This window comes from Melospiza melodia, chromosome 5, assembly GCF_035770615.1.
Source record: "Melospiza melodia melodia isolate bMelMel2 chromosome 5, bMelMel2.pri, whole genome shotgun sequence".
NCBI lineage: Eukaryota > Metazoa > Chordata > Aves > Passeriformes > Passerellidae > Melospiza > Melospiza melodia.
In genome coordinates this window covers 14,473,458-14,496,568 of record NC_086198.1, presented here as the reverse complement: position 1 = coordinate 14,496,568, position 23,111 = coordinate 14,473,458, and the positions used below count along the sequence as shown (strand labels likewise).

The following is a 23,111-nucleotide window of genomic DNA, read 5'->3' as shown; positions in this document are numbered from 1 at the left end:
TGAATACAGCTGTAGGGAGGAAGTGCATGCATGCCTGCAAGTGTGTGGATGTGCTGTTGGGGCTTCACCCTTGGCTCCAGGCTGACCATGAAGTGGCGTCAGTGATGTCAGGAGCGGGCTGGTTCTCTTCTCAGAACAGGGAAGTAGTGTCAGGTAGTTCGTGGGAGGAGGAGCTGGGATTTCTACATATCAGCTTCATGCCGTTACAACTTCTGGATTCAGGTTTGGAGTGTCATGGTTCTCTCTGGTTCCCATTGCCTCATTTTTGAATGAGTGTGGTAGCACTTGACCATGGCGCACCAGTGCTGAGCTGTGCTTAAACCCTGAGATGTTGTGTCATGGATGACAGAGAAAATGCTGTATCAGGGATGCTGGCATATTCTGGTGACCAGAGTACTATCCAGAATACCCAGAGGATCTCTTCTTAAGACTTCTGGTTTGTACAAAAGGCCAGAATTAATGTATTTTCCTTGCTGTTTGGGTGTACTGCAGCTTCATCTTTAATGTCCTGTATAGATACAGGTTTCTGCACGTATGCTTTAAGATCTTAATGAAATATTTGTACCTTGTAAAAAGAAAAGAGTATGTTTGCTGCACTAATCAAAGCTGACCTTTCCTTTCTGGCAACAGTTATAAGAGTTGTTGTAAAAGAGAGGAGACAGCAGTTTATAAATCCTAGCCTGTAGGCACACTCTGAAAAAGGGATGGTAGTGTAGGGGGAGGAGTGAGCTTCCACAGTCCCACACACCGTACTCTTGGCCAAATGGAAGAATAGCTGTGGATCTTCACATCAGTGTGTGCAATACATGGTTTTCATTAGGTTTGAAGAGCTAGGGCGAACATGCATGGTTAGGTAGATTTTCAGCACATATGAGACAGATCTTGCCTTGTTAACCAAATAAATAGTTGCTAATATTTAAATTTTTGCATTTGACGTCATTTTCCTAGTCATTTTATGTGCAGTGAATTGTTAGGCTCATCTTTGTAGGGAGTGACATGGGGAAGTTTGCAAACACCATACATGACTTGCTTTTAATAAATACTGATTATTAAATGCAGGTTCTGATAGTTTTTGTGCATTATTTTTCATAAAATAGACTAAGAATAAAAACATTTTGAACTGAAAAAGATAGAAAAGCTGTTAGTACAACACCCATAAACCGAGAAACAACCAAGTGAGAGCCCATTTTGGAATCTTTATGGTTTTTTTGACTGCTATAGGTATCTGATCACCCCTTTCTAAGAGGGGACCTCAGTTCTGGAAGAGCAAGTTATAGGGCTATTTTCATTTTTCAAAGGCAGAAAGAATAAACAACAGTATTAAAATAATTTACATTATTTCCAGACTAAGTGAACTTCTGGTGGTTCTGGTTTTCAATTAATATAGTTGAGAATTCTCTTTGGCTTCCTTCCAGTGACTCAAATTATCAGCATATTTACCAGCAGTCCCTTTCTCACTTCAATCAAGTTGTAAGTCATGCACTGAGGGTATAATGGTTGCCACATTTCCCTGTGCAATCAATACACTTCAGTTCTTGTGTTGTGAAGTGTTTCAGGATTTCTTGAATATGAAAGACACTATATAATTTCTTTTCCATCTGAGGAAATAAAAGCTGTTTTAAATAATGAAGTAATACATTCCTCATAATAAGTGCAGTAATATGAACTTTTGCTCAAATAAACAATCTTATCTGATGTTTTATGTTGTCAAAAGGAAAGACTTTGGTATAACGAGTTAGTTAGCAGTTTCTGCACCTTGCCAGAAATATTCTGTGTGGTGCTAAGTGGTGATACAGTGCTTTCTTTATTGACATCTTTAAACACACATGTTTTCTGTGAGTAAGAAATGCATTTTTTGTTTAACAGAATGCACATCAGGAGGACCTCATCAGCAAGAAATGCAGTTCTGAGATGCTTTGTTTAAGTTTACAGCCACTGGAAACCAGAAAAGTTGGTGTAATTTTTACGCCTCTTGACTACAAAAGAGTGGCTTCCCTTATTTTAATCAGGTAAGCCAAATTTTAGTTGTAAGTGAGAATCAAGCAGCTCAATGTAAAAATGAATTTGCCAAGTCCCGGCACATAGACAAATGCTCAAAATTTGAAAGTCAGAATACCTCTGGTTTAATAAAAATTGCTTAGACTGTGTTTGTGCCTTATGTCTCAGTCATTAATTTTCTTGATATGTTGTCAGAGGGTTATAAAATGCATGTGACTGTACTGAGGCAGTTTTGAGTTAAGAGAGAAACACATTGTATGGCTTTGCTGTTTTCAACCCGACTTAATAATGATAGGAGTTATTGATCCGGTGAGTCTTTTATGCAGCCAAACTTTGGTTACCTTTGTAGGAAAAGGGAGTTTATTAATTGAAGAAGCAACCATTTTCACTAGGTGACACAGTTGTTATCTAGTGCCACTGGTCGCTAAACTTGCTCCTTTACTGTCTGAAATTCACTAGGGGCTGGTTCTGAAGTGATCCTGTCTCTGTTTAGGAGAAAACTGTCTAGGTTTTGCTCCTGATTCTACACTGTTATCTTGGTTTGGCACCTAGAGAGCAAAGCCATGACTTTGCAAACTTAATTTGTGCTTTAGTGGCTGACTGCTTGATTTTTATTTTATGGCAGAAACAACTTAACTGTTCTGGATGTGGTGAATGTAGAAGGCTTTGGAGCCAAAGAATTGCTTAAAGTAGGGGGAAGACTCCCAGGTGCAGGAGGATCCCTTCGGTTCAAGGTGCCAGAAGCAACACTAATGGACTGCAGACGACGTGAGTAAGGAGACACAGGTCTCTGCTTGTGCAGCTGCCTGCTTTGCTCTGCACTGGAACTCATACAGAACAGTAATGTTACAGAAACAGAATGGTCAAAGCTGAAGAGTTTGGCCATGAGAAGTGTAGATTCTCTTTTGTCAAAACTCTGACTGAATATAGTTAAAAGTTTTAGAAATACACTACTGCAGAATAGTCTATATTAGATCTTGGTGACTTATGGGGTTTTTTTTATTCAATTGTAAGTAAAAATAGCAATTTATTTATGAATGTAAGAAAATAATTTCATGCACTGTAAACTAATTGCTCTCTTTTTTCCTTTAAGAACTGAAAGACAGCAAGCAAATTCTATCCATTACGAAGAACTTCAAAGTAGAGAATATTGGGCCTCTTCCTATAACAATTTCATCAATGAAAATCAATGGTTACAGTTGCCAAGGATATGGATTTGAAGTGTTAGACTGTCGGGAATTTTTCCTAGCTCAAAACTCATCACGAGAAATCAGCATTGTGTAAGCACTGACAAATTTGTTGACAAAATAACTGAAGTGGAAATTTGAAATAATTAATTTCAGAAACAGACACTCCAATGGCATACCACACACAAAATTTTGAATAGAAATTTAGTAAGAATTTCCCTCAGGATAACACTAACGAATGGATTATATAATACTGGTTCTTTATATGACCCATTATTTTTAAAAAGCAGCATACATGCTTTTATCAGTGCATTATGAAGTAATAAATTAAAACGAAACAGTTGCCACAATTTTTTATTTGCTTGTTACTCTCTAAGCTTGTTCCAAGTAGCCTGACCACAATCTAGTCATGTTTTCTCAGCATTGCACATAGTCTAAAACTGATTCTTTTTAAACTATCCTTGAGTGAAAGATACTACTGTGACTTAAGCAAAAGTAAAGTTAATGTTACTGTAGTAAAGTAATTGTGGTTTCCCATACAACAGATTTACCTCTACTGATTAGAAAGGCAAGTTATACCTTCTAGCAATCAAGTAGAACACTGAGATGGGTCAGGGAAGTAGAAGAAGAGACAAATCTGGTGTTTCTTCTGCTTTCTGTATCTTTCCAGCTTTGCACGCTAGTACCTGGCCCTTTCTGAAATCATGCTGGCTGTATGCTGGGCAGCTGTGCTTTTGTTGATTAACCTGAGTTGATGATGTATATTGCCTTGATAAAAAGAAAACATGTCACAGTAACAAGATATTGTGAAGAGTCACAATAAAGCCACATATTTTGCCACTTTAAGATGACCTAATGCCACCTGCACAGTTTAAGCAGATAGTGGACACTTAGTTTAAGTATGCTTTAAAAAATATTATTAAATAATATTATTTCATATAACTAAACTGTTATTACTGGATTAATAAATTGATAATTCATAGTAATAATGAGACAATATTTTAGTAATTTTAAGAATGCTATTAAATTATTGGTAAATTTTATTAAATTAGTTTTCTTATTATTATTGTTGTTCCTGTTGTCATCATCGTATTGTTTGTATTTTTGTTATCAGTGTGACTTCAGAAAGTAAAATTCAGCCAAACAATGAAAAAGTAACACCACCTCTGTTTTTCCTGACAGATTCACTCCTGACTTTACATCTTCATGGGTAATTCGTGAGCTCACACTGGTGACTGCTGCTGATCTGGAGTTCCACTTCACGCTCAACGTGACTCTCCCTCACCATCTGTTACCGCTGTGTGCGGATGTGGTGCCAGGACCCAGCTGGGAAGAGTCTTTCTGGAGGCTCACTGTCCTCTTTGTAAGGTAAGGCTTTCCTCACAGCACCCCAGAGCTCCTACAAGATGCAGTGCATGTGAATGCCGTGGTGATAACACACATGGGCTGATGCATCCCTGACTGAGATCCCCCTGCACACTGTGCTGCTGCTTGCGTGGTTTGGACACTGGAAACAGTCAGAACACAAATGAAGTAACAGCAGTGACCACTTTGCCTGCTTCTAGATGCGACAGAAGAAGATTACAGGGATCTGACAAAACAGGAATTTTTCATTCTGTTTTCCTGCTAACAAAATTTACACTGCATGATTGAGATGGTGGTTTGATGAATTAGAAATATTTTTGCTTTGATCCATATATGTTTGATGCAATTAGTACACCGTGGAGAGAGAGGATATTTTGCATCTAAATTTTTAGTTCAGAAGTATGATGGCATTTGTAGCTCATTTTATGCCAGCATTTTCTCTAGGAAAAGAAAGAAACAGTATTTAATAAATACCTAAATAATGATGATGACTATCATAAATGAACAGTGGGCTGATTGGTCATATTATGATATGATGTCATGCATCATAATATGATATGATGTAAGACTACAACACAGTTACTTCTAAATTACTTTCAAGGATTATCTCTTTTAGAATGAGCTTTTTCTTTGCTCTATTTTTTTTTAAAGTTCATGACTGAGTTATTTTATCGAGCTAATGACTAGTAAGGCCTATAAGGAAAAAAAGGAAAAGAAAGTACTATTACAACTATCATTTTTAAGGCTGTATTTTGAGTTTGCCTGTCTTTTTATGTAGAATTTACCAAAAAAATACTTGAGAAGTGTATCTTGTTAGAAGCTTTTTAACCCTTTCACTGAATATTCCTGAAAGTTGTAGACACCGGTATCTATTGTTTTCTTTGGCAGTTTGTCCCTGCTTGGAGTGATTCTGATAGCCTTCCAGCAAGCCCAGTATATTCTAGCAGAGTTCATGAAATCAAGACAGAGGCCAAATCCTAGTGCTTCACCACAGCAGAACAGCAACTCTGTTGACGTAATCAGCTCTGATTCCTACAAGTAAAAATACTTTTTTTTTCTTCTTTTCTACTGTGTTTATTGTGGAGTGGTGCTTTCTGTCTGACCCTCACTGATATTGCTGTGTGCTGGTTTAAAGTGTTCCAAGCAGCCTTTTTTAGAGAACTTCCACCTCAAACCAGGAGGAATGGAGGAACTCAGGGGTTTATTAATCTTGACTATTGCGAGTAATACATAAGGTAAAAATTGTGTGATAAAATTAAAGGATACACCAGGTGTGACAGCCATGGAGAGAATGGAAAATGCATTGATGGTTCTCAATCTGACCCTCTTGAGTGGTCAGTCAGGCATTTACTCATTGAAGCATGTAAGTGTGTTGGAAGTCTGAGCAAATACTTAGAGTGTTGCTCAATTCTCACTGAAATCAAAATGTGCTTAGCTGGTATGGTAAATTAAAGACCTAAAGCAATTTCATGGCTTATGAATATACCCCCCCCCTTTCTTTTCTTACAACAATATCTCATAAAACAATTCATGATGGCTTTGTAAAGAAAAACAAATCCCTTTTTTGTTTTTTTTCCCTCAAGGGGAAGCTGCAAGACATTTATGGATTCCTATAGCTCCTCAGATAAAGGTAAAGGGAAGGGCTTCCTGTCTGTAGGCACTTCTTCCAGCCGAAGTCAGAGTGCGGCAAAGAGAAGTCCTGCGACCTACAGCCACTCTCAGAAGAAACACAAATGTTCAGTTTACTACAGTAAGCAGAAACCAAACACAGCAGCTGGCAGTGCCATTGCAGCTGCTGATGAGAAACAGAATCAGATTGCAGAGAACCAAATCTCAGCACCAAAAGAGGACATTTGCACTGATGTTGTCAGTGAGAACTGGGTAACTCTGAAATATGCAAATGGCATAAACGTTAACAAGAATTTAACTCTTCCAGAAGACTTTCTGGGTAAAGAAGAAAGTACACTGAAAAATACAGTTCTCGTTAAAAATACTTCTTCAGAGTGTGATCTGAAGGAAGATCTTCAAACATGTATGTTTCCTAAGGAAACTAACCTTAAAACTTCAGAAAATCTAGCTGAGCTCAAAGAACAGGAGTTCTGTTCTGTGAAGATGTCCAAGAAGCTACCTGAAAGTCACTTGCCCAGAAATTCACCTCAACAACAGCCAGAACTGCAAGAAATAAGGAAAACTAGTGGTAATTTTTTCTCAAATTCTATCAGTCTAAATTACTAAGTGAAATCTTCTGATGAGTTCACTGTGATCAGGATTTTGTCTTTTGCATAGGACAAGGGAATTGTGGTGTTTCTTATGTGTTCACTGTGCTTTGTCTGTTTACATTCCCAAGGAAGCAGCTTACATTTAAAGTTGTTTTATAAATCATAAATTTGCTTGGTTTACAAATTTCAAGCTTGTTGCTGTAGCATTTTAACTGCTAAAATAATTGATGTCATAGATCTGCTTATAAGACACAAATTGCCCTTGTCAGATATTCAGAAGGATCCCAGTTTGCTGTTTTCAGGTCCACTGAAAATACGGTGGTTGAATCACCAAGCAAGCACATTCAGAAGCAGATATTCAGAACTCCTCCAATAAAACCACCCAAAATAAGGAAAACCTTATCAGGATAGTGTGAACTTTTATTGTGTAAGAATCTGCAAATCAGTGTTTTCCACAGTAATTGCATAGCTGTATTTTTTTTATCTTGTTTTTCCTTTTTTGAAATTGTGGGGCTAGGCTGCCTGGGAAGTCTTACCTCTTAGCTTCACAATTCAAAATTTTAAGAACAGCAGAAGTACACCTGGGAGAAATCAAAAGCAGGATAGGAGAATGTATCCTCTGGAAGCTTGGCTTTACTGAGGCACTTGGCAAAGTAATTGAATGGTGAAAACTGGCATTTGCTGTAGCTGTGGCAGTTTATTTAGGGAATGAGCCATCAGAGAGGGATTTCAGGCCCTGCTGTCTTGTGTAGTTGCTACCATGGGCTTCTTGCTTCTTGTGTTGTTACCTGTGAGCTGTAACAGATACAAGCGTGCAAGCTCAGGTGAAGGCAAGATATTTTCACTCATTCTTACAAGGTATTTTGAGATATATTTTGAATATGAGTATTTTGAGGTACTCGTCATATGCTCCTAAAATGCATTGTTGCTTATTCTTTGCTTTGAATTAGGAGATAATTCATTATATTCAGTAGTAAAGCACTAAAGGTAATATCTCTTGTTGTCTATTAGCAGTTGTGGCTTTCTGCACTATCAGGCATGTGATATTTCTGTGTTTCAAGACATTTAGTAGGATGTGTTAAGTCTAAAAAGTACCATGTTGCAGTGTTTGTACTTTGATCATTACAGACCTGGTTTTGTGCAAACAGGGAGTTCAGGACCTCAGGTACTCACATGTTTGTATGCTGGAGAGCAGCAGAGCATTCTTTAGAGCTCTGGCACTCTCCCTCACCTGGTGTTTCATTCACATGTGCTCCTTTTGCAGTCCTCATGGCTGCCTGTTCCCCTCCAGAGGAGAGCTAGTATCTGACTCAGAACTGGGATGTTGTGCTTGGTTGGCAGGAAACTGTAAAAACATTTGGGTGTGCTTTTCCCAGTTGAGAAGGCCACTTCAGTTCAGTAAATGATGACATTTCTCACACAGAGCAGCTGAAAGCCTTGGTAGCAGACCACTGCTGATGTAGTGCAGTCTCTGAGATACCTGGAACCAATCAGAGGCAAAGTGAATTCTGTCCTGTCCTGGCCCAGGCAGAGCAGTGTGACTCAGCTGAGCTAGTTGTTGAGGCAGGCTTCCTCTTGAATCTTTCATCTTTTGGACTCTTAGATCAAAATAATTCTTCTTCCTCATAAGCCTCTCAAGTAAAAGAACATTTAGTGTGGAACCCATGCTAAAGAAAGGATGACTTCCCTTTGTCTTCACAGTGAATGCAGAGGACACTTCTGAGGTGTCAAGCACCAAGTAAAGGCTGCCCTTTCTCCCTACTCAGCTTGCAGGGGTTTTTTCCTCTTTGTTTTTTAACCCAATGTTCTCTAGCTTCAAATTCTACCAAGTAGCTCAAATTCAGATGAGATGAGCAGGACTTGTGTAATCTTCGTATGCGCTGGGAATGGTGTGCTCATGACCATGAACCAGCACAAAGCTACTTTTTGCAGCTGCTGTAAGAATTTTTACATTGTATTAGCTTTTGGTTTTAAAATTTTCCAGTATCATCAGCCTAGACATTAGTCTCCTATGTTTTGGAAAGCAATACAAGGCTGTTTTTACATAAAGGTATGTGGTTATGACTGAGAACCCCTTCTCTTCCCATGCAAACAGTTGTTATTGTTTAATTGTAGGGAATAGCCAGCAAGTGCCTCTCAGGAATGAAACAGAAAACTGTGAGACTTCAAAAAAGCAGATCAACCTAAAGCCTTCCACAGAGAAAAAGATTAGTAAAGGACCCAAGGAAGAGACTCCATGCTGTGCAAAAGAGGAGATTACTTCTGAGGTTGGTATTGTGATCTTTCTCCTTTTCAAATTTGAAATTCTCTTTTTATAGTTTATGTACATATATATATACCTATAGATATGTGTGTGTATGTAGGGACTATTTTGTAGAGTCACAGACCTGAAATGCTGTAAATCAGATGAATGAGGGAGAGTGCAATGTGCTGTCCCACATCCATTGTGTATTCATGCTGCTTTATGGAATGGTGAACAGTTTGGGTAAAAATCAAAACAGCCATATCACAGCCAGAGATTGTTACTGTTAGAGCAGGCACAAGCATACTGGAATCTAATGCCAGCTGTCAGCCACACTAATGATGTGGGAACATTCTCTGCAAGGGAAGTGGGCATGTTGGCCTTCACTTGCAGACCTGATCTCCAAACCCAGGGCTTTGCATCAGAAACTTGCATTTGGGAGTACAGCAGGCAGAAGCCCTTTAGCAGATTATGCAGTTGCTGAGAAGGATCGTTCTTCACCCCTAGTTTCTGAGTATGATAAACGCATCAAGACTGTACCTTTGTTGCAGGCAGCATAAAACTCTAAAAGAACTTCATCAGACAATTAGTGAACCTGAGAATCTGGATTATGTTTATATTCTGTGTACTGGATATAAATCCCATGGCAAAAAGGTGTAAGGAAGAATTGCTTACATTGCTTGGGGAATATGTGAGAAAAGACACGGTCTTGTCTTGCTTTGGGAATTGTTGTTACAAACTTCTTTGCCCATGTGGCTGATGATGCTCAGTTTGTTTCTTGCATTTCTTGAAATGACTAGTATTTGCTAGTAACTTACTCCATAATTTCCTCAGCTGTAATTCAAATAAATACCTTCCCCCACTGCCTCCAGTTGCTGAGGAAAGGGAGGATTTATTGCTGCTGAACTTGCACACCAGCTGATCATAAATCTGGCAGATGTTTTTTGTTTTTAGCACATTGGGAATTTTATTGACTGCTTTACTTTTTCTCCCTCCATTTTTTTATTTCCCTGAAAGTCAGAGCTAGATGCTGTGAAAGGGAAAATGCTAAGTTTGGGAATTCAGAAATTCCTATGTCATCATCTCTTGCTGTCTTGATGGACAGAGTCTTGGAAAGGCTGGTTAAAATGATGGTGCTGGAAAGAGGATGTGCTGTGGAAAGCTACTAAATCATGAAGTAACTATGCATTTGGGTCAGGCCATTCTGTCCAGAGAAATTTAGCTAGAAAAATCCAGTGGAGTTCATTGACTAAGTTAAGTTCATTTTACAATGTCTCAGCTTGTATTTTTGCCTTTAGCAAGAAGATGCATATAGAAAGAAGAAGCCTCAGGATAAAAAGGAAGGAAATGTACCAAATATGACTTGGAATAGAAATAGAACATCTAGGAAAAATAAGAAGAAGAATGTAAATATATCCACAAGGTATGTATTGCCTCACCAAATCATGAAGAAACCCAGAGTTGCTGTAATGTTTCTGCAGATTTTGCATAATGCATTAGGCAGAATTACTTTATCTATTTAAGTAAACACACATTAATCCTGTCCTGAGCATTTACTGTTAGGAATGTGCACTACTAAATATCACCAGCAAAACAAAAAATTTTAAAATATTCCATGTAGATAGATGCAGCCCATTCTGCATAGCCGTGGTAGCTCTCTGTTAGAGTCTGGAATGTGCTGTCTCTGAAGTTTGGATGGTTTGCTTCCTTCCCCTTGTGTAGTGCCTGGAGAAGTTCTAGTCATGTGTTCTCTTCACTGAAAAAAGGAAAATAAAATTGTTGAAATTATTCCACCTTCAGGAGAATCATCTGCTATATTGAGTAACTGGAGGGATGTTGTCCTCTACCAATTTTGGGAGAGAAATGTGTAGAAATGAGAGAGTGGCTTTCATTTTTGCTATTATGATTTAAACAACTAGAGCAGCACTAGATTGTAAAGAATATTGAGTGAGCACTGTGGAAAGTTACTTTTTTTTCCCCTGAGAATTGTGGTAATGCATTTTAAAGTCAGTTGTAAATTACTTTTAATTATTTTTTTAATATATTTTAAATTTAAGTTGTATGAATTATCAAAAAATACTTGTTACAAACTCCTTTTAGAATAGAAACACTACTGAGGAGAAAATCCTATGCCTTCCCCTCCCCCAGCCCTTTGAATTAAAGTCACAATCCTACAAAGCCTTCACAGACTTAATTTTTATTGCAAGTGCTTCTATTGAGGTCAGTGGACTCTAAAAGGAGATTGTAAATCTGAAAGGGCTGTTATATACACATTTCTGTTCATTTTGTGGGAAGTCAGTGCATGTGTAAATCTTTGCTGGATGCACACCTTTGTAGATAGGAAGAATAAAAAATGAGCAGTGAAATACTGAAGTTTAGGGTCTCTTCCCTGAACCAATTCAGCAGTTGCTGCTTTCTGAGTTAAGATGGAACTGTTCCATTTCTGCAGAAATTTGACAGCTGACTTTTAATAATTTTTCCTCAATATTCTCTGATTATGGTATTGGATGTAGACATTTCATTCCACCTTTACTAGCAAAAAGTTAAGATTGCTCCAGATTGGGATTTTACTCTAGTTATAGTTGTGCCAGTGAAATGAGCACAGGGCACATTTTTCTTTGCATCTAGATCTTTGTACACTGCTAAACTGTGCTTATCACTGCAACATCTGATTGCCTTCTGCCAGGTGCATTAGAGAATGGAATTAAATATCCGCATGTCATTTTGCCTCTCCCCCTGAGAAGTAGTAGTCTGTGTGGTAGGATATTGCATTATGTGAAAGGTTTTTTAGGTTTCTGTAAAGTTGGGGAATAAGACTCCCAAACCTACTGCTTCCCCTGCACTTTGCCTTGATAGCTGTGTGAGTTGAAGTGTTTGATGCCTGGAAAGGAAAACTGCAAATGAAATGTAAAATGCAAACGTTTTTTTTTTTGGGGGGTGTGTTTCTATTAGGGTCCCTGAGCAGAGTGAGTTGAAGCATATGTGCAGTGAATTTGAAAGGCCGGATCTGAGAGCGAATATTGGAATAAGAGCCTGGTGTCCTCAGAACAACGGGGAAAATTGTAAAGCAGACCAAAAAGCTGGGAACTTGTCCATACAGGGAGAAACAGGTATTGCAGTCTTAATTATCTTAAAATGGGGAAAGAAACAGAATATGAATTTTGTGGCAGTAGAGCATTCCTTACTTGAGAGACCTGTGCTTGTCTCCCTTTTGAACCCTGATGTGAAGATGACAGGACTGGTATGACACAGTGCCTGAAATAATAGCTGCTGACTTCTGAAGGGCTCTGCATGCTTCTCCATGGGGTTGGTTCATGGTGCAGACCAGAAAGTGAATCAGTCTGAAGCAATGATCCATCAGTTCTTGGTGAAGGAAAGACAGACTGGTAGTCTGGTTTTGTGTTCAGATAAAGCTTGGATACCTGCTTCCTGCCTTTCCATCAGGATTTTAATCATCTGTTTTCCCTGGCTTTAGGGAAGAGGAGATCTGAAGGAAGTTATCAATTTCTATAGGCTTGTCCTTTGCATCTCTAATGAGATAATAAGAGAATCTATCACTTATGAATTCATTACTTGCACCATTTTATCATATGCATGTTCCTACAGCCAGGATATGTTTCATGTCTGATGTATTAAGTATTTATTTCAAAGGACAGTATGCACTTCCTCTTTGAACCTATGGCCTATAGCAGCACTGTATCATCATTGCATTCATGTTACTGGGATATCATGTAGATCAGAAGCTCCTTATGTTAGGGGCTGGTTTAGTTACTGAAGCTACTAGCAAATATTTCTTCTCTCATCAGTAAATTCAGAGAATCCATGTAAATTCATGATTCAGATTACTTTTCCCTGACAAGACTTTCTTAAATGTTGTGTTGTTTTTTTGATTGGTTTTTTGTTTTGTTTTTCCCAACTTTTTAGAAAACTTTTTTCAGCGGTCCAAAAAGAAGTGTTTGGAGAAGTTTTGTTCTGATTCAAGCTCAGATTGTGGAAGTTCGTCAGGAAGCGTTCGTGCAAGTCGAGGGAGCTGGGGTAGCTGGAGCAGTACCAGCAGTTCAGATGGAGATAAAAAGCCAATGATTACTACCAGGCATTTTCTTCCATCCAGTAAGTTTTGCAAACAGCTCCTCTTCACAGTAGAGCACAGAGTTTTAGCCTTCCTGCTGATTGGAAAGGCCTACCACAGCATGGGGCACATGAACTCGTCTTTTGTAGAGCACCCCTTCGACACACAAGGAGGGGTGTAAAGAACTTTGTACTTGACAAGAAGTACACACATTTCATAGAGATGAAGATTACTGTCAGGCTCCTCAATAAGCAATATGCACTGTTAGTTGTCATGGAACGATGGGAGAACTGAGAGGCACTCAGAATAGCCAAAGCAATTTCTGCCTTTGATTCATCACATTATTTGGGGTTTTTTTAACATTAAAACTATTTAAGTAATGCACAAATGAGGAATGTGTGAAAGCAGTTCAGATTTGAGGAGCTGGGTTTGGATAGGTGTATTTAAGGTGTAAATAGCCAGAACACCTGAGCCACTTGACTAGTATGAGAAATGGGAGCTGTGCTTCTTTACTGCAATTCTTGAATACCTGAATATCACTAAAGTAGTTGAAAGTCATTGCCATAATTATCCAGAGTGATGTGGCACGAGAAGTAAATTTTAAAGTACTAAAGTGACACCAGGATATGTTTCATGTCTGAAGTATTAAGTATTTATTTGGTTTGGGTACCTGCAAAAAGATGGTTTGAATTATTAAAAAATATCCAGAAACTTCATGTGTATTTGTGTATGTATAAAACTTGACATTTCTTAATAATAGTGTGTGATCCATCTGAACCTGTGATTTGATAGATAACAAATCATGTATATATGGCTTTCCTGTTTGTTCAAATTATATTGCCTCCTAAGAAAAAGGAAAATAAGTCATTCTAAATTCAGACTTAATTTGATAGTAACAAGGAACCTCTCCTTCAAGAGTGTGGTAATCACTTCTAAATCATAAAATACATGTTAAGACTATGGACCTAGGTAGCATGCCTTGGAATTGATGCAGTTAGTGATAATCCAGTGTGAGAGAAAACTTGATTAACACCATTGATAATTCTGTTTGTGTGGATGTATATTCTGTGCATACTTCTTTTTTAAGGATCTTTGATTTTCACAGTCATTCTTTTCTTTAGGAGAGAATATTTCACAAAATGATTTTCCATCTGAAACTCCTATCACTCTAAATCTGTCTCATAACATCTGCAATACCAGGTAAAAAAATTGAATCTACACCTGTAAGGCATTAAAGAAACAACACCAACTTGAAGCCTTGTCTCAGTTTGATAGATAATACCTGTTGGCACCTTTTATCTTGTAATTTTTTATGATCATCTGATTGTACTTTCTAGTTGGAAGGAGAATCATCTTCAGTACATAAGAAGATATAAGCAAAATTGATTATGCTGCATAAGTACAATAAAAGCTTCCAAATGGAAAAAAAATGGAAATTGGTTTTCCACTTTGACTTCTTCCAGATCCTAGCAACTTATATTTCCATTACTGCTTAGTTGTATTTTTTTAAAAAAGGTGGGAAGACTTTCAAGTTGGTGCTATTTTTTTAATGGGAATAATGTTCTCCTAGGATATACAGCATGAAAATTGATTCCTCCCTCCCCCACATTCTTTTCTCCCTCTTTACTGCAGTGGAGATAGCATCTACAAGTTTTATTGCTGTGAATCCTCATTTCACTTCTCATTGACCACTCTCTGTTTTTACAAGGAGAAATACTCCAATCCTTTTCCTTTGGGATTCTGGTGCTTGAAAATGTTTTCTTTTATTCATTTTGACTAGTTCCTTTGATGGGTTGGCTTTGATAAATACCAAATTCACACTCATGTGTCTCTGTGTGTCTTCATGGACATAAAAGTAAACTTACCTGAAAGTTGTTCAAAAATTATAAGAGGTCCTACTGATGTTCACGAACTGCAGCTTGTTTTCCAGTTTTAGAGAACAGCTGTTGAATTAATTTGCAATAGGTTGATAACTGGATAATAAAAATGGGGTAATTAAGGTGTATTAATTTCATTCATTTTGCATGTGTGATAAGTAGCTGGCTTTTAATTGGAAAAAAACTTTTAAAAATTGCACAGTTGTAATTCTGAAATAGGAAGAATCAGGACAGTGGAAAAGCAATAGCACAATAGCAGTTATGATTGTCATTAGAATGTTTTCTACATCTCTGTATATTTCCTTTGAAATAGTTTGGATTATGAGACTTAAGAAATGAAATTTTCTTTTCATTCAGCAGAGACATGAACAGCATCCCCCAATATCCTGAGACCTTATGTCCCAATTTCACTGACATAGCTGCAGATCCTGACAAAAACAAAGGTCAGTATTAACAACTGGAGCTGTTTTTTTCACACTTTGCCAAGCAGTTTTGGTGATGTTGCTAATTACACATGCACCAACTTGATAGACACATTGTTACTAGAACTTACTTGCTTCTAAGCAAGTTGGGTGCAAAGTTAGCAAATGAAGGTTTAAAACCTTGACAGTTTTTGCTTATAACCTTGATATTTTTTTGTTTCATCTTCTCTGTGTCAAGACAGCATTTAGCTTTCAACTCATGTTCTAGGTCTTCTTTCTTTTTTTCATCTTCTTGCTGTGCACAGATTAATGTCCAGAAGCAATGCAGCTGGGAGATCAAGAGCACTGCTTGCTGTGTTAAAGTGAAGCTTGGCACCAAATCAAACATGACCATTTTTCTCTCTAAATATCCACAGTTGGGACTTGCTCTCTTTGACAGCAATAATGAGTGAGGTTGTGTAGCACTGTTAAAATTCTTGCGTTTTCATTGCTTGTATCTCAGAGGGAAGTAATATTAGCTTTTTGAGTGGGATTCATAAAAGCATCATGCTACATGGTGAGGTGGAGTTTGAAAGCTGGTTGGGACATGTGGTTCTTTGGGCAGCAGCATTCCCTGCCCTTCTGCTGTAGGTTTAACCTGTCTGATAGGATATAAATGCTGATTAACCTTCTTCCATGGTAGCAATATTGATATGTATCATGTGAAATAATGAAATAGAGCCAACTTTGCAAGCATTGTCTCATGGAAATTGCTAATTTGATTTTTTCTTTTCTCCAGCTGCCAGTTCTCATAGAGTTGATAGGAACCAAATATCTGTGGGCAGTCAGGACACGCAGTCTGTGAAGAGCAGCACAATGAATATCTGTGCTAGAGGCTAAATACAACATTTAATAAGTTCACAAATTGCCTGGTCAGGAATGGCTCCTGTCTGTTAGAAACCTGACCCTGTTCCTGCTGCATTTGTGTAGTTGGACTTCAGAGGTGATTAGTGACTAGTGACTAAGGGGTGGGCACAAGGAGGCCAGTGGGGATTGCATCCCTGCTGTTTCTCCTGCTCTATGGAAGTGTGCCATCTAGGCACTGACAGCTGAACACTTAAGGACCCTCAGCAGGAACTTCTTGTCCTGTTTTGTTGAATTCTGGTTTCTCGGTTCAGGTCTTACATATATCTTTTTTAAAAAACAGAAATATTGAGATGTGTTAAAAGACGGGCCTTCATCACAAAAAAAATTGCTTAGTAACTCTGGATTTTTTTTTCTAGCAGACAGTCCTTATTGGGGATCTGAGAGTAAAGTGTCTATGTGATAGAATCTTTGGAGTCTCCGTCCTGTTACTCTGTATTTCATTCCCCTTTCCTTTTTTAGGTCTTTACCCAACAGGAGACTTGTGGCCTGCCCAGCCAGTCTGCATGACAAACAGTTTGAACTACAACCTTGAGAATAATATACCATGCATGATCCAAGAAACCCCCTCTGTCCACAACAGGCAAGTTATATTTTGTGTAAAAACTACAGATAATGCTTTGTTCAGGCTTCTGTAATGCAGAGGACTGTACTTTACTAATCATTTTTGTAAAGGCAGATGATAGTTAAAATAAAAGTCGTTCTGCCACTTCAGTCTTAGTTCTAGTTGTTAATGCTCTTCCATGAGTACATTGTGATTAATTTTACTAATACAAATTCACTGCTGTCCCTGTTCATGTATAGATATTCTAGAACTTTTTTCAAGTTTAATTAAATACTTTTGGAAAGCTGTTAAATGCTTTCACTCATTTTGCAGGCAGAGGGCCTGACTTTGAAATCTGTTGCACTCTTGCTAAATGCGTAGCTTGTGTATGCCACATGGTGTGTTATGCAGTGTGTACTTGTGTTAAAGGCAGGAACAGACATTGTTATAAAGACAAATATTCCACTATAAAAGTGGTTTAGGGATACAAGTTGGTATGTTTCAGGCTCTGTCTATATTTGGGTTGATCTTCCTGTGGTAATGAACTTGATTAGCTCTTATATTTTACACTGCTTACACAGCAAATTTTAGTAATGAAAGATGTGCCACAAACTAGAGAGCAGAAATACTCTGCCACCACATAGCAGTGAAATATGGCCAGTTCTTCAAGTTGTATCCTGTCATCCAAAATGACAGGAGAAGTACCTGGGGGTCCTGGTGCACAACAAGCTGTCCCTGAGCAAGCAGTGTCCTTGTGGCCAGGAAGGTCAATGGTACCCTGGGGTGCATCAGGAAGAGCATTGCCAGCAGGGCAAGGGAGGTGATCCTGCCCCCTGTCAGCCCTGGTGAGGCCACATCTGGAGTGGTGTCCAGTTCTGGACTCCACGGTCAGTACAACAGAGATCAGGAGCTCCTGGAGCATGTCCAGAAAAGAGCTACAAAGTTGTTTAAGGGTCTGGAGCATCTCTCTTACGAGGAAAGGCTGAGGGAGCTGGGCCTGTTCAGCCTTGAGAAAACTGAGAGGGGACCTCATCAATGTCTGTCAGTATCTGCAGGGAGGGTGCCAAGAGGATGGAGCCAGGCTCTGCTCAGTGGTGCCAAGCAACAGGACAGGAGGCAGTGGGCAGAACCTGATGCACAGGAAGTTCCACCTGAACATGAGGGAGAACTTCTTCACTGTGCAGTCACCACACACCAGAGTGGATGGTCCAGAGAGATTGTGGAATCTCTCACATTCAACCCTCTGGACACAATCCTGTGCCATATGCTCTGGGATGGCCCTGCTTGAGCAGGGAGGCTGGACCGTATGACCCACTGTGGTCCCTTCCAGCCTTGCCCATTCTGTGACTGCTTTCATACACCTATCTCAATTTGGACTTCATAAGCAAAAAATACATGCACACCCATGCAATTCTGTGTTGATATTTAGTAGTGATAACTTCAGATAGCTGCTTGGCTGAATAGTAAAATTGAAGTAGAGCAGCTTCTTATGAAATCCTTTTGCAGACTGGATCCAGAGTTGGACTACTTCAGACTTGCTGTGTAGCAGGGCCTATTTTATTACTGGCATGTCTTTAGGAATTACTTTTGAAAAAATCTTCTTGAAATCATTTTAATTAAAGAAGTATAACCCCTAGAAATCTATGTGTATCTTAGAAAATGCACTGTTTAACAGGACTTTAGCACATTTGGTTGGGAAAATAGAAATCTCCATTTTAATTGTTATTCTCAAGCATTCAAATGTATTATGTCTTCTTCTGCCACCTCAAATCATATAATACTTGATTGTAGGGAAGAAGTACAGTTATTTTCTTTTTACAGGGAAGAAAGTTGAACCCAGCTAGGCATTGCAGGATTCTGGTACTGTCATTACAAGCTGTTCATTTTCCCAGAGGAAAAAGAACTCTGTGAGAGAGATTGCTGTGATTGTGTAGTGGCATAGAGTAGATACTGGCAAAATTGACAAGTGGAATGTGAAAAGCCTCATGATCAGTTACAGGCATTTTGCATCCAAGAGCTTTACAATAAATAAGTATTTCTAAGTAATTTTCAGAAGTTTTGCAAATTGTTTCTGACTGCAGATTTTTTTTGTTTTTCTTGAGACAGCTTCATTGACTGGAATGCAGCTTGTGACAGCCAGTTTTCCAACATGTATTGTCCACTAGAGATGAATGAATATGGTGCTTTCCCAGAAGGTAGGATGAAATAAAGCTTATTAATTATAACAGAGCATGGTTGTTTTCCTCTCACCTTTTATAGAACAAAAGGTTGAGCTGTTCTATACACGAATGTTCATTGCTTTCAACTTTACGTTTTCCAGCAGTGTGTTCTGTAGTAATAAACAATGACTGCATGTGGTGGATGAGAATATTGGCCTTTGTATAGAGCCTGAAAAGGCAGTATGCAGGACTTCCAGAGGGAATTGAGAGAAATGTTTGTGCTTACAGTATTACACATATCTTTTTGTACAATCTTCTTTGTTTCCCCTCTGGCAGGCTTCAGCCTTCCAGTGTGTGAAATACAAGGCCTCTTGTGACCAATTATCTTTCCAGGCTAGAGTTTCTTGGCTTGGGAAGCACACTGGCAGCAATCTAGAATTCTTTAGCATTACCTACCTAAGTACTAATGAAAGGTCAGACTGCAGAATCCCAGGCAGCACGCTGATCCCTTGGGTGCTTAGAGCTGAGACATGTTGGCGGTGAGGCCTGTGGAGGTTCTGCCATGCACGTTCTGTCTAATAAAGACTCTGTTCTCCAGCAGAGGGACTGCCAAGTCTTTATCCTGTCCTCCTGATAATAATTTGTTAGTGGGTCTCTAATACAGAGTGGTAGTCCTGTTGACAGAAATTGATACACTTCGCTGCTGTGCTACCCTGACGCTGCATGGAGTCACTGAAGGATTAGGTCAGTCCCAGCCTGGCTCACTCTCAAGAAGATTCAGCATTCCTCCACAGAAATGTTGGTAGTGTTTTATATTGCATAAGTCTTACTTTGTCTTCTTGATTTTATAAATTGCAGAGAACATGAACTACCCGAGTGGCTTCCCAGGTACTGCAGCAATGCAGAACACAGCCTTCATTGACCAGAACTGTCCCTCCACCTGGAATGCTCCTCCCAACATGCCACCTGCCTGGGAGCCTGCCAGTTATGTCAACTCCACAGTGAGTATTGTCACTGTGAGGCGCTGCCTTTGTGTGCTCCTTCACAGCCTTCCTCGTGTATTCCTGTCTTTTCCCTACCTGTTGCTTACATGTTCTTCATAAATCTTCTAAGTATTCTGATGTTTGTGTTTAATGCTAGCATTGGTAGCCCAGGTTTTTCCCAGCTGTTTGTCAAGGATGTTATTGACCTTGTCTGCAAAATTTTGAGATGATCCTTTTGCCTGAAAATTGACTAAAATCAGCTTACACATGGAAAAATATTTTGGGCTTATGTAGTCTACTGAGACTTTTTTCTGTGAAAATCAATGTGTCCACCTGAGGCTAAAACCCAAAAAGTGCAGACAGAAAAACCCAGAGAGATTTGAAAATTGAAGAGCTGAATGGACAGCTGCTCTCAGGTACTTTAACAGGAGTATTTTTTGATAGGAAATTCAAGCGATTTAAGCTGGATTTATGCAGATTTCAGAATCCTGGCTTTAACCTGTTATACTCCAGACTAGCCATGTTTGTCATCCCACAATGCAGTGTAGTAACTTCAGTTCAAGGTGGTCTTTAATTGTAACTATCTTCTCTTCTGCTCATTTTTCAAAATACTGTATTTTGGATTTTTTAAAAATTTACTATAGGTTTATTTTGAATGAAACTAAGTAAATAAAGCAAGAAATATTTTCAACTGTAAAAATGAAAATTTGTCTATGTTTAAAAGTGGCAAAACTGGTAGAAGAATTTTTCCTAAAATAAACATATATTTTATTTCATATTTTATTCAGGAATGCCAGGAAACACAGAAGGTAGAGATTGGAAAATGCATTAGATAATTCAGTTCATTTCCCTGGCGAGCTTTTCTCCACAATACATTTCAATGTTTCATTCAGTTTTAAAAGTCCCAAGACTTCCATGACCTTTGCTGAGAGACTTCCTTGCAGACTAATACATCTTGCCCTCCAGGAGGTTCTTTATAAGCTTTCAAAATTTTCTAACTAAATTCCCTGGCTCCCAATTACAGTCTCATTTTTCACACTGAATATCCCTTTCTGCTCCCAGCATGCACAGTCTTTCTGGACTGACGCACACTTCATCCCGTTTCTTGTCATTTCTAGGCATCGTTCTCTTTTCATTTTAACTCTCAAAGTATGCATGGTGATCTTTGTGTGTCTTCCATTTCTCCTCTATTTCCCTCAACAGTCTGACCAGAACTGAGTAGTATATTGTTCTTAGAGTAATATCTGTGCTGTGCAGGGAGGAACTCATGTGACTTCATTCAGTGGAGGGCTTTTAAACACACACACATACACTTACATTAATGCTGCTGTAATGTTTTTGGCAGCCATATTTCTTTGTAAACTCCTCTGTAATTTTCTACTTGTGGATTTCTTAAATTTCTGCATAAATCCTGCTTCCTCTCTCCCATTTAGTACTTAGCATTTCCAGATTTTCCTTGGCAAATGGTCCGTGTTGCAGTTTCCCATGCTGGTTTTATCTTGCTCTGCAGCCCTACCTCTCAAGCACCCGAAGCTTGTCTCCAATGTCTGGACTTTTTGGTTCCATCTGGGCACCCCAGAGTGATGTTTATGAGAGCTGCTGCCCCGTCAGTGCCACGACTCAACATTCAACCCACGTGGAGAATCAGGCAGTTATGTGTAAGCAGGAATACTATCCGAGGTTTAACCCTTTCCGTGCCTACATGAACTTGGACATATGGACTACAGCAGCCAATCGAAATGCAAATTTCCCACTTTCGAGGGACTCGGGTTATTGTGGAAACGTGTGAAAGGAATTTGATTTAAAAATGTGAATAAAGATGCTTGCAATTTTGATTACTAGAGTAAGCTGGTTGCTGGATAGATTACAATGTTGGTGAATATTTTGGCACTTTTATATTGAAAATAAATTTTTTTTACTGAAGTCTGAGCATTCAGTGCATTTTAAAAAGCACAGCATATTCAGGATGCTGTTATTGTCAGGTGAAGGCTACAAACTTGAAATTCAAATTTTTTATCATCATCAAGGACAGTATTAGTTCTTAAGAGCGTCCATGAACCTGTACTGCACATGTTTCTTCTGAAGTTTACATTCTGTGGTATAAACTAGGAGTGGTTTAGCAGTTGTGGGTACAAACTTACTTACACTCATTAAGTAATTACATCTGTACCAAATAGTAGCTGGGGACCTACCTGTTGATGCAGATCAGAGAGTTTCCAAATGGTGTCAATTCTAGTGCTGATACAGTTGTTAGTGAGTGCAGACTTTTGGCAATAGGAAAAAGGCTGAATTGTGGCTTGTTTATCTGGCTTCAAATTGCAAGCTGTCACTTGGACAATGTTAAGCTTGTGCAGTGTGGGTGAGTGGGCATTTCTTCCAGGAACTTTTCTTGTGAGTGACTCCTGGCATTTTGTGTTGTTATTTTTAGCTTTCATGTTGCAGTAGCATTTTCAGTGCATTTAATTGCGCTTGTTTAAAATGCCAAAGCTTGAGCTGAAAGAAATGTTTCTTTGAGAGCAGAGTTCACACCACTCTCCCAAACAGAATGATAATGTGCTGGCTTATGTTAGGAGACTAAAACTGAGCAGCTGAGCAAGTGCTGCCACCCATGCCAGGACTCAGTCCACCATGATGTCTCTGCTTACCCCTCCTGTAGAGCCTTTTTTCTGCATGGCAGAGTGTGCCTGGACATCAAAAGGAGGCAGAGGCATCCCTTAGGTTCAGAGATGTCCTTGGCACAAGGGCACTTGTCAGGCCTGAAGAGAGAGGTGAAAGTGGATCCAGTAGCAGTTTTGTACAACTGCTTAAAGAAGAGCCATAGAGATAGCAGAACCAAATTCATGTTGTGGTGGCCACAGGCATTACAGCAAGTGGCCGTGGTGATGGATTGCTCCATGGGAGGTTGAACATGAGGAAGAATGATGTCCCTTGGAGGGTGATGCTGCAGGAGAACAGGTACCTCAACAGGTGAAGAGATCTCTTCTTCATGTTCATGGCCTGGCTGAATGAAGCCACATGTGACCTGCTGTACTGGAGGTGGCAGTCCTTTTCCTCATGGGAGGTCACACTGGAGACCATCAGGGTCTAAACACTATTTTGAGGATTCTGCAAGCTTGAGCAAGTTCCTTACTTTTTGCTACCTA

The 23,111-nt window shown here is 39.0% G+C and overlaps 1 protein-coding gene across 1 annotated transcript in view; it reads left to right on the top strand.

Moving 5' to 3' along the window:
• Positions 1 to 21,891, top strand: part of TMEM131L (transmembrane 131 like) — a 79,487-nt gene extending 57,596 nt beyond the window's left edge. Inside the window, exons 20-35 of the mRNA XM_063156342.1 lie at positions 1,867 to 2,009; positions 2,624 to 2,766; positions 3,092 to 3,278; positions 4,368 to 4,553; positions 5,439 to 5,588; positions 6,134 to 6,747; positions 8,885 to 9,036; positions 10,310 to 10,434; positions 11,964 to 12,121; positions 12,936 to 13,121; positions 14,202 to 14,280; positions 15,318 to 15,400; positions 16,745 to 16,865; positions 18,933 to 19,021; positions 19,844 to 19,986; positions 21,479 to 21,891. Coding sequence (XP_063012412.1) covers positions 1,867 to 2,009; positions 2,624 to 2,766; positions 3,092 to 3,278; positions 4,368 to 4,553; positions 5,439 to 5,588; positions 6,134 to 6,747; positions 8,885 to 9,036; positions 10,310 to 10,434; positions 11,964 to 12,121; positions 12,936 to 13,121; positions 14,202 to 14,280; positions 15,318 to 15,400; positions 16,745 to 16,865; positions 18,933 to 19,021; positions 19,844 to 19,986; positions 21,479 to 21,757 — 2,838 coding nt within the window. The 3' untranslated portion in view covers positions 21,758 to 21,891. The remainder of the gene's footprint in view (positions 1 to 1,866; positions 2,010 to 2,623; positions 2,767 to 3,091; positions 3,279 to 4,367; positions 4,554 to 5,438; positions 5,589 to 6,133; positions 6,748 to 8,884; positions 9,037 to 10,309; positions 10,435 to 11,963; positions 12,122 to 12,935; positions 13,122 to 14,201; positions 14,281 to 15,317; positions 15,401 to 16,744; positions 16,866 to 18,932; positions 19,022 to 19,843; positions 19,987 to 21,478) is intronic.
• The last annotated feature ends 1,220 nt before the right edge of the window (positions 21,892 to 23,111 follow it).